General features: G+C 37.0%; 3 protein-coding genes across 4 annotated transcripts; all 3 read right to left on the bottom strand.

The window, feature by feature from the left end:
* Nucleotides 1-999: 999 nt before the first annotated feature.
* On the bottom strand, nt 1,000-2,682 carry LOC132170635 (phosphoserine aminotransferase 2, chloroplastic). Its single transcript, XM_059581682.2, has one exon. It carries the CDS (start codon nt 2,546-2,548, stop codon nt 1,271-1,273), a length of 1,278 nt encoding a protein of 425 aa, XP_059437665.2. The 5' UTR covers nt 2,549-2,682; the 3' UTR covers nt 1,000-1,270.
* A 1,032-nt stretch (nt 2,683-3,714) lies between these two features.
* Nucleotides 3,715-6,758, bottom strand: LOC132171033 (G2/mitotic-specific cyclin-1). 2 transcript variants are annotated; one of them, XM_059582235.2, is made up of 10 exons: nt 6,584-6,756; nt 6,356-6,488; nt 6,178-6,234; nt 5,845-5,890; nt 5,603-5,755; nt 5,393-5,518; nt 4,952-5,041; nt 4,658-4,879; nt 4,285-4,562; nt 3,715-4,196 (listed from the first exon to the last, which is right to left on the bottom strand). In XM_059582235.2, the coding sequence occupies exons 1-10, from the start codon at nt 6,636-6,638 to the stop codon at nt 4,052-4,054; spliced, it is 1,305 nt and encodes a 434-aa protein (XP_059438218.2). In that variant the 5' UTR covers nt 6,639-6,756; the 3' UTR covers nt 3,715-4,051. The 2 variants fall into 2 exon arrangements, with proteins under 2 accessions (XP_059438218.2, XP_088373973.1); XM_088517847.1 differs by lacking the exon at nt 3,715-4,196 and having other exon boundaries at nt 4,281-4,562; nt 6,584-6,758.
* Nucleotides 6,759-9,219: 2,461 nt separating this feature from the next.
* Nucleotides 9,220-16,687, bottom strand: LOC132172756 (Polynucleotide adenylyltransferase family protein). The gene is made up of 15 exons (XM_059584321.2): nt 16,470-16,687; nt 16,279-16,375; nt 15,979-16,092; nt 15,414-15,511; nt 15,224-15,307; nt 14,924-15,075; nt 14,698-14,770; nt 14,538-14,583; nt 14,307-14,416; nt 13,838-13,945; nt 13,700-13,753; nt 13,231-13,292; nt 12,159-12,471; nt 9,428-10,311; nt 9,220-9,339 (listed from the first exon to the last, which is right to left on the bottom strand). The coding sequence occupies exons 1-14, from the start codon at nt 16,545-16,547 to the stop codon at nt 9,463-9,465; spliced, it is 2,238 nt and encodes a 745-aa protein (XP_059440304.2). The 5' UTR covers nt 16,548-16,687; the 3' UTR covers nt 9,220-9,339; nt 9,428-9,462.
* Between the last annotated feature and the right edge of the window lie 546 nt (nt 16,688-17,233).

Here is a 17,233-nt window from a genome sequence, read left to right as displayed (position 1 = left end):
TGTATGGTATGTATAGAGTGCGAGGCAAGTGAGCAAGTGAGCTCCGTAGCCCCTCTATACTGAAATTTGGCTAGTTTAATTTGAGAAAATTCTCATCCAATTATATAAGTCTTACGAGAATGGCTTATAAATTCAAGAAAAATGTTTGGTTTCATTTTTCAACACCTCTTGTCATCTCCGTACAAGAGATGTGCAAATTCACTATTGAATTCACTAATGAATTAACGGTGGATTTTTTTTTTTTTTTTTAAAAAAAAAAAAGAACAAAAAATGTATAAGAGATCAAATATATCTCTAAATTCAGTTAGGCATAATAAATATTTATAAGGTAGAGGAAAAAAATGGTAAATAATTTAAAGGGGTTGGATCTATTTGCACCCACTTGGGTTCTGATTGATTATTCAGGTTTTGATGTGAACCTTTACATTCTTGAAGCTGTTCCACGCTTACAGGAGAGGAATTGGTCAGCAAAAGAGCTCATGAACAAAAAGAAATTCTGGCAGTTTGAAATATGCGTCACAATCCTTTTTTATTTTTACCGTTGTGAGAGAGCCACTCACTTGTCCAAATAGGCTTAATTTGTTCAAATTACCTATTTAGACAGCGATTATGAAACTTATTAGCCAGAATAAATTTTAAACCACTCGACCGAACAATTGCCGAAATTGGTGCGGGTCTCAATCCCGAATGTTGTTGGAAGAGATTGTCCCCGTCATTCAAGGAGTGTGAAGTGTGTGAAGTACAAATGAGAAATGTCAAATGTTGTTGGAAGAGACTGTCCTATTCTTCCTTTCTTTAGCTTATCATATGTGAACAAAAAATGAGATTATTTCACACGCTCTTGAATTGAAATACAAACAATCAAACGGTTGGAGCTATGAAGAATTTTTATTTTGTGTATTTTGTTTTCTATTTTTAAAATAAAAATATTAACAATCAACAAAACACAACTACCCCAAAACAATTTTTCAAAAAAAAAATACTCCACCAAATCACAACTACATACCTAAGGTTTCTTTCTTTATTCTTTATTGATCATCAAAACTCAAAACAAGATAATCCATATAAACGATTTTGCAAATCAGTAACTCATGTAACAGGAGCTTCAAGACATTACAATAATCTAAAGCCTAACACACTAAAATTTCTCTTGCTGGACATGAAGATGAACATCATCCCAGATCATTATCCTGAAATGCACTTCAATCAACAACAAACTAAGTAGCAAACAAGACCAGAAACAACAAAATTGCTATAATGTCTAAAATCATCAGGCATGCCTGGTCTGGAAATCCTTCATGAAAGCAACCAAATTCTCAACCCCGGCCAAAGGCATAGCATTGTATATAGAAGCACGCATGCCCCCAACCGACCTATGCCCCTTGAGCTGAATCATCTTCTTCTTAGCCGCCTCCTTCACAAAATCAGCCTCCAACTCCGGCTTCTCCAACGTGAACGGCACGTTCATCAACGACCTCACCGACTTCTCCACCGGGCACCTGAAAAACCCGTTGCTCTCATCGATCGCATCGTACAGAATCTTAGCCTTCTTCTCATTCTTCTTCTCCACCTCCACCAACCCACCCTGCTCCAACAAGTCCTCGAACACCAACCCACACATGTAGATACAATAACAAGGAGGAGTGTTATACAGCGAGTTGTTCTCTGCGTGGATCTTGTAGTCGAGCATGATGGGTGTGATCTCTTGGGCGTTCCCAATCAGATCTTTCCTGATGATCACAATGGTGACCCCAGATGGCCCCACGTTCTTCTGCGCCCCAGCGTATATGATCCCGAATTTCGACACGTCCACCGGCTTGGAACAGAAATTCGAAGACATATCCGCGATGAGAATACCATTCTTCGGAGTTGGGTAGTCCTTGAACTCGACCCCGTGAATTGTCTCATTGGCGCATATATGCAAATACTTGGCGTCCGGACTCTGCTCCAGCCCCTCGAAAGCCTGGATTCTCGTGTACTTCTCCGATTTGCCGGACCAGATCACCTTGGGCTTACAGAACTTCTGTGCCTCCTTAAAGGCCTTGTCGCCCCACGACCCAGTGACCAGGTAATCGACAGGGTCTTCGGGTTTAACCACGTTCAGAGGGATCGCGGCGAACTGGGTAGTGGCGCCGCCTTGGAGGAAGAGGACGGCGTATTCGGAGGGGATATTCAAAAGGGTGCGGAGATCCGCCTCTGCCTTTTGGATGATGGAGAGGAACTCCTTGCCGCGGTGGCTCATCTCCATGACGCTCATGCCGGATCCGCGCCAGTTGTAGAGCTCGGACTGGGCCTTGAGGAGGACGTTCTCCGGTAGGGTGGCGGGCCCGGCGGCGAAGTTGAAAACCCGATCTTGGGACTGAGCAGGTGTGTTGGTCAGTGGGCGCTGATCCTGGGTCTGGGCTGCGGTGGCGGCGCATTTGATTGAGATGGGCTTGGCGGGGAGGTGAAGAGTATTGAGGCGGGTGATGGGGCTGATGGGGTTTTTGAGGAGGGGACGGTTGGGGTTCTGGAGGAGGAGTGAGTGGGGTGAGGTTGCCATAGCCATGGTGTTCACAGGTTAGATTCGAGATCTCAGAGACCCAGAGTGAGAGAGAGAGAGAGAGAGAGAGAGAGAGAGAGCGCTTTTTGCAGAGCTTACAATACGATACGAATCTTGAGTGGCATATTTATTGATTGGAGATTTGAAATAGGAAAGTGATACTGCCAGCCAAAGGCATGTTCAATGCTTGCTTTGAGGAGCGCCGAGCGTGGTTGGTGGGAAGCTTGGATTTTTAGAAACGATGTCGTTCTCTGATGTGGAGAGGGCGTCTTTTTCTCACGGTTAGGTCAAAATATGGAGTTTGATCTATGTTTTTAAAACAAAAACAAGAAAAATAAAATTTATTTTTACATTTATATTACATCAAAATAATGAAAAATAAAAAAACATCTTTCTAAAAAACAATAATTAACAAACAAGCTAAACTTGCCCAAAAAAATAAAGTTTAAAATATAATCTAATAGTAATTAATACAAGTAAAAATATAGGCGTCTGTAATTAAGGCCTAATGAGATATATTATTGGAACTAGGAGGATATTATTAATGCTTATAGTTGGTATACGGATACAAGAGTATGATAAAAGTAGAGTAATTTTAAGATTTCTTTAAGATATCATATCGATTAGGAATCAGATTTGTATTTTAAACTCTCACAAAAGTATGCAATCGGCATGTTTAGGTAGGCAAAAAGTCACATCAGAGGTAAAGACGGAGTTTCCCAAGGTTTTTGACAGCTCCACTTCACTAGTCCCCTCTTTTTATACATTTGAAAGATATTTTGGCTGTGTTAGGCAAAGGGGTGGATCGGATTGGACCGGATTCAAAAATTTAAAATATTTTTCTCAAAATTAATCTTAATATTAACATTTTTATTTTTTACATCACATCAATTATTTTTTATTATTATTCAAATAAAAAAATCACAACAAAATAAATTTTTTTACTTTTTTATACAAAACATTTATACATTTTTCTCTCATATCAATCAATCAAATCTACTACAGTACCGTGCCAATCGCAGCCTTTGTGTTTTGAAAAAGTATTTTATGATTTGAATTGTATGTCAATTGTGTTTTTGGTTTTGAAAACAAGAATTGATCATGGATCTCTTTTTCTTTTTTTCCAGATCATGGAAAAGCAAACAACAATATTCGACATAAGAAGAATGAAGGGAAATGAAACAAGTTCTGCTTTACTGAAAAATGAAAAATGATGTTGTCATCACTTTATTGCTCAAAGGGAGCAGCAATAGAAGTACAATTCGAAGGGGAAACAATGAAATGAATAATAATATGTTCACCCAATTAGAAACTTAGGAAAACAACCATGGCTGCGTGCGTTTTGTGCCCACCCAATTAGAAGAACTTAGGAAGACAACCTAGGCTGCAAAGCAAGTCAATTAATTCCCAGTGCAACCCAAGTTGCTGTATGAGTATTCCCCCCACCCAACCCAACCCAACCCAACCCAATTACAAAGTCATGCAATGTTAGTAGCTGTACATGCCCTGCTATTGTTGGGTATCCAAAAGAAAATGAGCCGGTTCAAATTTTGCAGTACATCCAAACTTAGATGCACAATATTTCCTATGTACGCCTGTGAGTTTCCCTGTTGCTGCCTTTTGATGGAAACCGACCATCAATCTTGAACATTCTCTGCAAGTCCACAAACAATGCATCTCATTAATAAAAGTTTTATGCAAGAAGAAACTCAAAATTCTAGTTAAGATGGTAAGAAACTCACAGCAGCTGATCTTCTGAGTAGCTGGTATGCCATTCACAGGTTTTGCTCCACTGCTTGAACCCATAAAAAGTGCATTGAGCAGTATAGACTGCAGCAGCTGCTAATAGAGAAGGTGGAAACTTGAGCATTTCGTACTCCACGAGCGAAAGCTCAATCAAGAAGAAGGATAGTTGCTCAAGCTTTTTGTCGTATTGAGCAGCCTTGAGAAACCTTTGCATGAAAACATATGGGGTTGGAACTGACATGTTGAACTGCAATTTATTGAGTATCAAGCTCTCCTGCAGGTTTATGAAGAGTTCAATGAAGGTCAGTCACTTTGTTTAAAGGTAAAAAAGGGTATGTTGTTGGCAGAATCACAACCAAAGAAAAGTACCATTTCTAGAACCTCCTTCTTTGTGTAAGCTTTATCTGATATAAGAATCAAATCCCCTACTATAGGAACAGAAACCTCCTCATACTTGCATGCTAAGAGCATGGCAACCAAACCGACCAACTGAAGTTTCTTTCTGACCACTGTTTGTTTGGACAAAAATCTGTCTATTACACTAACTGTAAGGAACAATGTCTCCTTCATGAGTTCAAATTTATCGTGCACCTGTGTTAATATAAACAATTAGTACCATAAACCCCAGGCATTGGTTTAGTAGAGGACATTGTGTATATATACCTCAATAAGCCAGTCAATCAGAATAGACCTCATCCTCTCATTAATGTCAAACTGTTGTCCCATATAGTTTGGTGAGACACAGCTAAAACTCTGCACAAAAATTGCTGGTGTTTTAGTAACCAAACTTGGGTAGAAATTGATGTTTTTTCTTGTTAGTTTACCGCATTTGTAATCAAAATAGATTTTGAAAATTTAAAGCATACCATAAAATTCTGCTGAAAGATTAATTGGATAAGTTCTGCGAGGAAATTCAATTAAAATGAACTATACAAGCAACGGAAAACTTGAGCCAGGCAACTGCAAAGCATAATTAAACAAGTTCTTTTTTTGAAGTATCACGATAAGTTCTTAAATTGCATTGGCTACATCTAAAAGATCAGTGTGTTTCTGAATGAAATTGCTTCTACAATTGCAGAATATGGACATCATAGTTCAGTATACCTCCATTTTTCTGTAGTAGGCATAGAGATCTTCAATGTAGTCCACAACTGCGAGAGGATTCTTTGCATCACAGCTGTCGATATCCATGACAGGCTCTTCAACTATATCCTCCATTTCAACCTCCTCCTAACAATTTATAGTACAACAAATTACAATTTTGCACATTGGTCAACACAATTTTCGAAGAACTATTTTTAGAAAGGTAGATACCATCTCATCAGTTTCACTAGGCATATCTTCTGCTTGTTCTAAAAACATGGGCACTGGGATATCTTCTTTAGGTGACTTGTGTTCCTCGTCTACAAATATGCAATCTCCAAATCCAATTGAGTTTGAAGCTGATGGGTTTGCCTTCTTAGTTTCCTGTTCATAGTTAGAGCCAAGAAATCAAAATCCCAGCAGCACCCAAAAGGGTAAATATTTTCTCATAGAATTTGTAAGAGAAGCGATACCTGAGGACAAGGTGGCTGCGCATTTGCAATTTGTTGAGCGAACTTCCTAAATTACACAGCATATCAAAGTTAAACTTCAAAAATCTTGATAAAATTGCAAAAATTTCAATCATTTCCAACTGCTTGATGAGAAATTTGAGGATGAAGCAAAGAGAAGTTTGGATAATGTGTCTTGTCTTGATTGTTGACTTAGTTGAGTGGAGAGTTTGTTTTCCAAAGAAGATCTAAGGTTCAAATTTTAAATTTCCTTTCTTTCTAAGTAAGAATGTTTTTGTCATCCGCCAAGAAACATAAAAAGAAGAGAAATTAAAGACGACATTCTAAGTTTCTAACCTCGTAATTGGTCGATGCACTGGATCTGCCTGCTTCTTTTCACAGATTTCATGTTTTCTAAACACAAGAAATAAATAAGTAAAATAAAAAATAAAAATCAGTTCCAATTTTTTTTTTTTTTGTTTAAAAGAAACAAAACTTGAGAGAGATTAATGTAGCAGCATCAAGAGAAGATTACACTGACAAGCCTCTCTTATTGACAACACAAGGGTATGGTTGACCTCCCACTAAACTCTGCTTAATAACGCTTAAAGCCCTTCTGGTCGGCCTAATCTCCTGCCCAAACTTTCTACTACCCATCTCAAAGCCTCCTATCATTTCAAAAATGAAAAACCCATGTCAGATCTTGAGGTTTAAGAACCACATCTAATCTTAAACTCGGCAGCGAGAATCAAACATATTTTACCTTGAAAATTTGTGGGCTTGTTCAAATTGAGATTGTTCTCGTCAGTGATAACCATTTCCTTTGATTATCTGAAAGAACAACCACACCCAAGAACAAAGCACCTCCCAAGAATCTAGAAGCAAAGGTAGGGGGAGAAATATAGAGCTAAAGTTAAGAGACGGAAACCATGGGTATTTGTCTGCCCGTGCCCCCCGCTTACCTTTTTTCAAACGCAACGGCTAGTGATTTGTGACCGTTGGATCATGGGTTTTGACAATACGGGAACTTTCTCAATTTTGTCCTAACAACGGTCACTTGGTTGGCATGTGGCGTGCTGCATATGATTTCAAAATTATATTATTGTTTTTTTTTGAGTTTGTCTGATGATTGGTCTGAATCGGGCTTGGGTTTGCTTCTGTGTGTTGCCTTTTACGCTGAGCGGGAGCCAAATCCGCTCCTTTCCCTACTTTGGACATGCCAACTTGGATTCTGATTTTGGTTAAAGTTGAGCAATAAATTTGGTGCAATTTTGGTTTCCACATCATGTTCATGTAATCATGTTCATCGCGTTAAAATTTAATATGATAAGTATCATGAAGATTGTAACGTTAATTTGTAAGGAAGTTATATTAAAAGCTATAGTGCTTTTAGTAACGTTCAGTTCGTAGGATAATGCTTGGGATATTTAAACTTTGATTACAAATTCACATAGCAGTCCACATGAGTGTGCCACATGGGTGAAAACATTAAACAACGAAAAATTCAATTATTTAGTAGATGATGTAGTAAGTGCTGCGTAGATTGTCACCTCTAAAAAGACTTGATTCGTAAAATATCATGAGGACAGTGCATTAATTTTGTCATAGCTATTTTCAAATATCATTAGTCATCGATCCTTAAACTCTTTTATTGGAAGGAAATTAAATGAGTGTTTGGTAAAATGTCGTAAACCTGTTTCCTTTTTAAACACTGAAAACTCTTTTTAAAATTCTTTAACTAATCCAATTTTTAGATATGAACCTTCCACTAATACATTTTTCAAAACAAACTACAAAATCAAAATACTTTTAAATAAAATTACAAAACATCTTTTCAAAAAAAAAAAAAGTGTTGTGTCGGGTTTTGCTTTTGGAGAGAGAAAATGAGCTAAATTAAAGTTTTGATTTTCAGCTAATCAAGCTTTTTTTTTTTCAAAAAAAAAAAAAAAAAATCAATCTTTATCCTTTCATGACCTTCGCTATTGTGATTTCAGCTCTTGGTGGGGGCCCCTTAGCAAACATGCAATACTCTACTTAGGGGCCAATAGATGAATGAGTTTGAAGGAGCATGGCCCCTCACATATTATTTCACTGGCCTCGGGAATGTCAGCAGTGGTCTCCAAACCTGACTAGTTTTTTTAAGGACCATGGCCCATACTTTGACATATTTTATTACATTCATGTGCAACGAACCTGGATAGAGCTTCAAAATAAACAGGAGCGTGTCATTTGCATCATTGCTTGGCTTGAGTTTTGTGGTTTCGAAAAATGACTTTTAAGAGAACAGTTAAGCATTTCATAAAATTGCAATTTGACTTTCTTTTAAAAGCACTTCTTCACTTACAATTTGAAAAAGTAGGGTTCTTTGTTTTCAAACCACTATTTTTCAAAAATTGTACTCCTAAAATGCATTTTGTTTAAAATCACAATTTTTTATTTGCAAAATCACATGGCCAAATGAACTCTAAGTTCAATACACTGAATGCAATACTTTTAGATCGCAACAGCATATAAAAAGGAGAAAGAAGTGTGGCTTCCGGGCTTTGGGTGGTTCAACCACACCAACAACCACCACCCCTTGCAATCTAGGGGTGGTAAAATAAAAGGTATTACACTGGACCTCAATTTAAAAATTGGACTGTTTATTTAAAATAAATGGTCAATAAGAGGTATTGCACCAGTGCAATATCCCAAGTATTACATTGGACCTCAATCCCATTTGCATAATGGATCTTATATTCCCAGAGTTCCGATGAAAGTACATAGTGGAACAAATTTGTATTCATATACATGGTTAAAAAGTATGATACTTTCATTCACAACATCATGCAATTTATCCAACAGTTCAGAACTAACATTGGGAGATTCAGCAACAGATTAGGTTAAGGACTTCCAAAGAACTATCTAGTTCAGAACAATCAGCAAGAATCATATGGCAATTCACCTGAATAGAACTGGTGAGTGGCTTATTTACACTTGATATGAAGAGAAGCACAAGATGAAGAAAACCATGAAGTCAAGCCATTCATTCCTTAGCCATGTATACATAACAAGCATCCCCTTCTTTCCAAAACCCACAACTCTTTGGGCATACCGAATGGGTTAGTTTAACATTGATGCTACCAACTATCTTGAAACATGATCTAAATAAAACATAATACGAAATTAGTAACACCCTAGTTTCACATTGGGAAGATAATGAACCCACATAGAATTGGTAGATTATTAAGGCACTCATTAGTGTTACGTCCCTCACATTGGTTCCTTACTAGGTGACTAAGTTTTATAAGTGATTCTAATGAGCACCAATTGTTATTGGACTAGTACCAGTCTAATTTTTGAGTGATAACGCAGATGCGACTAACGTTTTCTCTAAGTCATTACGGCATTAATTCCATATACCCAAAACCAAGTGTTGATACTACTCATAATTTCAAAATTGTTAATCCGTCCAAAAAAAGTTGAAAGTTCTGATGATTATAACCTTAAAAAGTAAATGAGAAGCATGTTTCCATACACCTGCAGAGAAAAGCAAAGATTAGTCATCCAGATAAAAGAGAGGAACAGAGAAGGGGAGGGCCAAAGGGTGGGGGGGTAGGGAAGGTACCTGTCCAAAATTGTTGAGATTTTACAATGACGAATTTACTTGAAGAAGCTTGACAATAGAGGTCGACTGCCTTTCTCCTTAACCACTACTTCATCTTGTTTTTCCCTGACCACCATCGGAGGTGCGAACTGTAACTGTTTCTTCTCTAGCACCTTTTTCTGCTTGATCTTACTCCTGCCAACTACTTTAGGCTTCTTAGTTACCTTATCCTGTGAGAGCAGGCGCTCCCCCTTCTCTACAACCTTCAAATGCCTCTTACTATTAGCCTTGCACTTATCGTTCTCAACATCCTCTTGCATTTCAATAGTAACCTCATGCTCCTGTAAATGGCAAGTTTGATCGTCTAACACGTTTCCCTGCTTCATATTTGTTTCTTCCAGGGGTGATTGACATGTCTCAATTATTTTCTGGTGCTTCTTACCCATCTCCTGGTACTCCACTATCTCAACTTTCTCTGGGTTCATTATAGCCACCTCCGGCTTGGAGAGACTACTTTTCTTCTCAACAAACTTCCGTTTCTTCACCATCTCATTCTTTAGTTCAGGATTAGATGTTGATAGGCCACGTTCATGTTTTCTATCTTTCAACACTTGATGCTTCATGAGATCTGAAAGGGACAGATGACAACTCTCCTCATTGACATCTGGCTGCAGCTGAGTTTTCTCCACCTTGACAACCTCAATTCCTCCTTTAACAACACCACTACTCATAGTTTCCAAAATAATCTTCCCAAGAACAAATCGTGTCTCGTTCACATATCCCTTCCCAAGCTTTTGGTAATCAATCTCGAAATTATTTTTTCCACTATTATAGGACTTAATATCTTTCAAGAGCACTCGGAAAATTTCAGCAACATCATCCCCCTTTGTCTTCGAAATAAATACCTAAAGAACCACATTTTGTATCAGATCAGGTGCACATCTGAACTACATACAAGTAATACACATACGTTTACTGGAAGAAACCATGGGGATAAGTTAATCATTGAGACAAATATCTCCACTATGGAAGGAGACGGTGAGGCATAACTGAGTAACATGCCTAAGCAACCACAATGGAAATATCTGGTGCGTAAATCATTAAATATAGGGTCAAAATTGGAGCAGAGTTTTTCTAGTCCCTGCAAAGGTTTGTGGTGGAAATAGGCTGTGAGCTTGCACATTCAGTAACTTTGTCTTAACACCGTTTTCCCCTGAACATGATACATGGGCATAGATTTATGGCATAAGAAATACAAGCAACAGCTGTGACCATCAGTGCACACTGATCAAAACAGCCCCGTCTACATGCGGGCCTTCAGCTGTGTAGATGTACAGGGTAGACCCGCATATTACATGTGGCACATTACCATTGCCAACTATTGAAACAGTCAAGCATATCCAAATTTGATTTCTTTTTAACCTAAAGTATTAACTTACCCTAAAATGAGGTTAGTACGTTGATAATTTAGATAGGTTGGAGGTCAGGTTGGAATTTAGATAGCTTCCTTATACAGTATGACTTGTTTGTGTTAAAAATTTCATACATGCACACATGACAAGTACCTGTGCTTGTAAAGTCATTAACAAGAAGTCAGGAAAATTATGCTGATGATGATGAAGAAACACATTGTGCGTATGTATGTGACAATGAATCAGTCATGTAACAAGTTAGAATGAGATGACAACTTCACTCAATCAGATTTACGCAATCATGTGACTCAGTAACACCATGATCGAACATTCATAGAATAAGATGAGATGAAATCAACCACACTATTACTTATACACAAACCAAAGCATTAGCCTTATCCACTGATGAAAAAGCAAAGATAGAGGTATCAAGTCTGCAGATTTCCTATTTATTTTTTAGGTATGCAATGGGCAAGCTAAGCTAGACGAATCCAATCCGAACTTGAACTTTGGCCAAGCTAGGTTACTATTTACAAGCTGGTGGTGGATCTAGGTTGAAAAATGCTGTCATAAATTAAATTTAGGTTGACCTAGGGTTGAAGCTCTTTCAACCCAAACCCACCCATGCACCCAACCCATAGCCCAACCCTTAGCGGCTTAGCCCAACCTAACATGCCACAATTCAAAAAAAGTATTAACATTTCAAATCATTGTACACCAGCTATTGATTTTAGATTGTTTGTGATTAGCTAATAAATATATTGTTTAACACATGTATTTCATTTTATAATGTTTCATTTTAAGTTTTTTATTTGGAGCATATCAATCTTAATTTTATATCTCAGTAGCCACTTGATTTTTGTGAAATTTTAGCTGTTTAATGATGAGTAAGAGATAAAGAATTAAAAGGTAGCCAGATCAAAAATCAACTTGACCTATTCTGAATTACAAGGTAGGTTGAAGACAACCCAACTACGAAAAATAATACACAAGCTAGGATTGGGTTGAGTTGTATGGTTTGATGGTTGTGTTGGACAAAGTCAGGGTTCAAGACTGGAGAGCTAAGGTTGAGTGTGGGTCAACCTCCTACCCAGACCAGCCTGCCCAAGTTACAGCGTTATAATTTTTGCCCTCTCTTTTGTCCTGATGAATTGCAGACCAGTATTTCTGGCTCTGCAGTCAAAACATTAACCCAAATGTGCCCCAAGGGAGGCCTACAATGTCAGATTCGAATTACCTCAGACAAATGTAACCAAAATTTGGCATATTTATGCTTGGGTTAATTATGCTGCATATTTGAGGTTATTAGCAATATAAATTACGGGAATAGATGTACTTACAAAACCAGAGCATGGAGAAGTTGGGTATCTGCGCAATGATTCGAAAAGACTATCTCTATTGGTCAACGCATCTATGGAATCCTGCACCAAAGATGCTAACAGAGTAACTCCTTCAGCAATTTCTTCATCTGATTTAAAATCAGAAGACCCCGAGATCTCCGGTACAAAATTAACATGCATTTGAGCATGTTCTTTAGCAAATTTAACACCTTTCTCCCGGTTTCCATAGTACAGAGTAGAAGCAAATGCCCAAATCACAAGAGCCTCTTGAGGGTTGTTTACTAATGCCAAGTGAAAAGCCAACAATCCGATCCTGTTCCATAAACAAAAATATGACCCCATCCAAACGGAAAACCATTGTTGCAAAGAAACAAAAACATATAAAACCACCAGTTACATCAGCCATCTGAGACCAGACTATGCAAGACTAAAGCTCAAAAATGAAGCACCTATTTCATAAATAAACAAAGTCGCATGGATAACCCAGTTGTTTTTTTTTTTCCCCCTTAAACGAAAACAACATACCACTGCTGCTCACACCCAGTGATTGTTCTGTATCTACAGTAAGGTATAAATGAGTTCCTAACCACGTGTCTATAATTTAAACAGGAAGTAAAAACATTTTTTGACAGGAAGCCAGCAACCCTCTTGAACTAAAAGATCGTCATCCACAAGGGTTGGATGTTTGCTACATAAATGAAGAGGCAACATGTGTATTGGTAAAACAATCACACAGAACATAGAGTTCCAAATGTTTTGACGCACATGCCTAGGGCTTACATTAGGTGGTCCTGAAGTCTCTCCCAGAGCTTGTTACATATTACTTCCTGTCTAGACCCACATCCCCACAATAAAACCCTCCACGGGTTCCCACATTATCTGCCATATTATCAACAGTGACTTTTACGAGGCTGAAGTGAAAAGGCATTTGACCAAAATTATTCAATTTTTTTTCGAATTCAAGATAACTCAATAAGTTAAGCAACTATGTCCCACCAATCAAGTTTATGATGATCACACCATAATGATATTGTTTTATATTCATAACAGAGAAAATAAATCATTGGCTCACCACAGAATGCAACTAGAAGGCCGATCACAAGTAACCAATTTATCCAAATGGAAGAATAATCTCTGCCCAAAAAAGAAAGAGGACACGTTAAGAAGTAAGACCATGAAAGAAAGAAAAAAAAATTGGGCTTGAAAAATTCTAAGCCAAATTAAGCTCATAATAAAGTAGAGTCAAAAGATCATTCGCAAGCAGGCGCAAATAGTACCAGAGCAAACAATGTTTACTACAATGACTAAAGTTGAATAAGAACTTCATAACAGCTTTTGTTACATTACTCCAACTCCATATTGTATCTTAGCCAATCTACCAGTATATCCATTATTTCCTGTCTAACTCCATGATATCAAATAATTCCAAGATTGAATCAATTTCATACTACATCTCATACCATAGGTGCATGTTTACCACTAACTAAATAATGACATAATATAGAGTTTGTTTTACTCCTTCCTTGTAGAGTTAAGCTTACCATCAACATAATGGAACTCTTAACAGATTCCTTAGCCTCTTTAAGGTATGCTGCCTGTAATACAAACTTCAAGTTAGATGTAAGCTATGACCGAAATCATTACAATGTTGTGAATCAGATCCTGCAAGAACCACTTACCTGAAATGGAAGGATGACTTTAAGCAGGTTAAATCTCTGAAGCAAGCAGAGAGAAGGTTCAGCAGCTCCATAAGACAGCATATAGTTCAACTCCAACATTATCCTGTCCTGTATATATAGACAATGTCATTTTATTAAGGAGTAGGATGAAGAAGTTGATAACATAAAGTTACATTTGCTAGTACATCTAAGAGCTCCTATAAAGTAGCTTTTATGAGAAACAGCACATCTTTAAAATAAAAATAAAAAGGACACCGATAGGTGGTTAACAAAATGCCATAAACAACAGAAAGGGGGATGGTACTAAGAAATGTCACAAACACCCAATAAATTTTTAGTGACATGTTTCATTCAGGATACTAATCTTGTTGAATGATATTCTTCTTTTTAATGATATATTGTTCACTTATAAAGAAAAAAAAAAAAAAAAAAAAAAAAAAACTAATCTTGTTTAAATTTCAGCAACTACCTTGGCTAAACCCTGAACAGAAGAATAAAGGTTATGCATTGCATCCGCTGTGTCCTTTGATAATGATAAGCCCAAACGAGCTGCAATTCTTAAGCCACGCAAAATTCTTGCTGCAATAACAATTGATATAATTGGTCAGAGTCATTTAGTTTGATACCAGGTTCAGCCAATGGCTTCAAATATCAGGATGCTAAAAGAGGTTATAGACAAATTAACAAAATAAATATCTACCACAATCCTCTTCGAATGACAAATGAGCAGGGATCAATGTTCGCAGCTGAGTCCACATCACCCAACAATATCAAATCTAAGTAAACTTCCAGCGGCAACTTTGAAATGGATTAATTCAAACTAAAATTGACTTGTATTAACTCAGCAAATGAAGAGTCACCTTCAAGGATCTTAAGTCTGACATTCCATTTGTGTAATCATATATTTTATTGACAAAAGGGTCAAAGAATAAGCTGCTTCCACAAAATCAAAATAAGATTTTGAGTTAAAATAGCATCAAACTAAAGTCACATAGTAAATAAGCAAGGACACTAAAAGAACCTTTTGAGCCTGAAACCCATAAACAAAAACACTAAAAAAAAAGGCATCAAAAAGAGAAACCTTACCTATTGACAGTGAAGTCTCGACCTAAGGAGTTTCTCCAACGGATGAAGTCTTTCTCATCACAGCCTCTTGGCATTTGTAAGGAAATAACATCTTTTTCTTTTTCTTTTTCTTTTTCTTCAGTATGTTTTGCCACTGTATCAAAACTAGATACCTGTTGCAAAAAAATTATAGAAAGTAAAACAAGAAAACTGAGATAGAATATTAAACCCAGGACTGCAGAATATATGGTATATTATACACCATAGAGTAATATGGAATAATCTTATATCGCTGCATATATAGTTACTAATTGCACCAACCTCAATTACAGACCCTTTGATATGCACCCTGCATATAGGAAATCGTCGTCCAACAATCATAGAACGATGAAACTGCTTCTTGATCTGTAATAAGTTTTTAAAAAACAATAGAAGAATCTGAAGGTCATCACACTGCCACATCATCATACGTGTAGGAATCAGAACAAAAACCAAATTGGTGTCACTAAACCTGCGTAAGTTGAGCTGTGGTGATCACATCAAAATCTTTTGGTATCTTATTTAGGAGTAAATCTCTCACACATCCTCCTACTAGATAGGCTTCAAACCCTGCATATCGTAAGGAAAAGGAAACTACCTTGTTATGAATAAAGGACACTCATGTCCAACAATACCAATACAACATAAGCAGAACACAATATAAAATGGGAGCAGAGTCAACATAAAATGAGCGGCACAAGGGCACGGCCAGGGGTTATAGGTCATGTTTGTTAATGTTTTAGTTTTTTGTCTTTTGGTTTTTGTTTTTTGTTTTCAAGATAAATACATTAACAAACAACTTGAAACATAACACATTCCTAAAAACATTCTTCCGTCAAACAATATACATTATCTTCCAAACACAAGCTTAGACCGAAAATCCATGTAGTTCAAGAACGACCCTTTTAACCACTGCCTCTCCTGTTTACAGGCAAGCATCACCAAGCTAGAAATAATATCTACTTTTTTGCTCATACGCCAATAAAACATAAATGCTCAAATCTAATACGCAAAGGAAATAAGTTTCAAAACGTTACCTCCACTCCTAAGAACTTTCAACACAGTCCAAGAGGGTAGCGGAATCATTGAACGGTCTATCCCAAACTTCCTCGAATCTAACTTTTTCCACTTCGACATGTCAATGTGGCTTCCTAAGTAATCATTGAAACCAAGCCTTACTAATACATAAACAGCGTATCCGAGGAATGGCAAAGCAGTCAATGAAAATCATGCCCGCACAAAACGCATATTAAGTTTTATAAATGACTAGCTAGATACAGTGAATATCAGTGTTGAATCGAATATATATGAGAACTATATAATAAATATAAGGAAACCTCGAGGAGCCACAGAATCAGAACCCGTCTCTGGGTAGAATTTAGCTTGCAATCCCTCTTCGGCTGACGTGTGGTTGAACCTTTGCCCATTAAACATCTGCCCAGATGAAGTAAAAATATAGTTACGTAACTGTTCGAAGAAACGCCTCAGATAAACCAACGAAAGATATGAAAACCGAGGGAAGGGAGACCTGTAAGTTAATTAGGGCTTTGAGACGAAGTAACAAGCCACTGTTGCCGTTGCCGTTGCCTCTCAGGGATACTGCCATCACAACTTGAAAGTCATGGCGCGCTGTGTGCCAATGTTATTCAGTGTGAGCTCACTGCGGTCTATTCTTCTCTGGTTCTAAGCGCGGGTGGGCGTGCGTCCTTAAAACCTAGCGCTTCACAAGCCAATAGCTGTGACCCATTTAGCACTCACTGCGCCATCTTCTACCGTCTTGAGACGAGTCGTGCCCGCCGGACCCACTTAAAATGCATGAACAGTATTATTGTTATTATTATTATTTTGAGAAAAGTCCACATAACCCCCTCAAACTACCACTCAATTGACAATATCTCCCTAAACTTTCAATTATGACAATGTCCCCTCCAAACTACCAAAAATTGTCAATGTTCCCCCAATGACGAAATTACCCTTAGTAAATTTTTTTTAAAAAAAAAAACTAAAACTTCTAAAAAAACCTAAAACTAACAAAAAAAAAAAATCCAAACGATGGCCAATTTTTTTAAAAAAAAAAAAAATCAATTTTATAAGAAAAAAATTTCGATTTTTTTTTTTATAAAAATTGAAAATTTTCGTTTTTTTTTTAAAAAAAAAAATTTAAATTTTTGTTTTATCATTTTATTTAAATAAAAATTTAAGTTTAAAAAAAATAAAATTTTCGTTTAATAAAATGAAATTTTTTGTTTTTTTAAAACTAAATAAAAAAATATAGTTTTTTAAAAAAAAATA

The sequence above is a fragment of the Corylus avellana genome, chromosome 1 (assembly GCF_965113065.1).
Source record: "Corylus avellana chromosome 1, dhCorAvel1.hap1.2, whole genome shotgun sequence".
In the NCBI taxonomy this organism is placed as follows: Eukaryota; Viridiplantae; Streptophyta; class Magnoliopsida; order Fagales; family Betulaceae; genus Corylus; species Corylus avellana.
This window is presented reverse-complemented; position numbering and strand designations above follow the sequence as displayed.

What these genes read in the sequence shown, in the direction of transcription:
- LOC132170635 (XM_059581682.2), bottom strand. Translation starts at nt 2,548, where the DNA reads ATGGCTATGGCAACCTCACCCCACTCACTCCTCCTCCAGAACCCCAAC.
- LOC132171033 (XM_059582235.2), bottom strand. Translation starts at nt 6,638, where the DNA reads ATGGTTATCACTGACGAGAACAATCTCAATTTGAACAAGCCCACAAAT. An exon ending in GTGCATCGACCAATTACGAG is followed by an intron (nt 5,891 to 6,177) that starts GTTAGAAACTTA and finishes TGTGTAATTTAG; the next exon opens with GAAGTTCGCTCAACAAATTG. An exon ending in CCTACTACAGAAAAATGGAG is followed by an intron (nt 5,042 to 5,392) that starts GTATACTGAACT and finishes ATTTTTGTGCAG; the next exon opens with AGTTTTAGCTGTGTCTCACC.
- LOC132172756 (XM_059584321.2), bottom strand. Translation starts at nt 16,547, where the DNA reads ATGGCAGTATCCCTGAGAGGCAACGGCAACGGCAACAGTGGCTTGTTA. An exon ending in CCACAGCTCAACTTACGCAG is followed by an intron (nt 15,308 to 15,413) that starts GTTTAGTGACAC and finishes AACTTATTACAG; the next exon opens with ATCAAGAAGCAGTTTCATCG. An exon ending in CTGTTCAGGGTTTAGCCAAG is followed by an intron (nt 13,946 to 14,306) that starts GTAGTTGCTGAA and finishes CTATATATACAG; the next exon opens with GACAGGATAATGTTGGAGTT.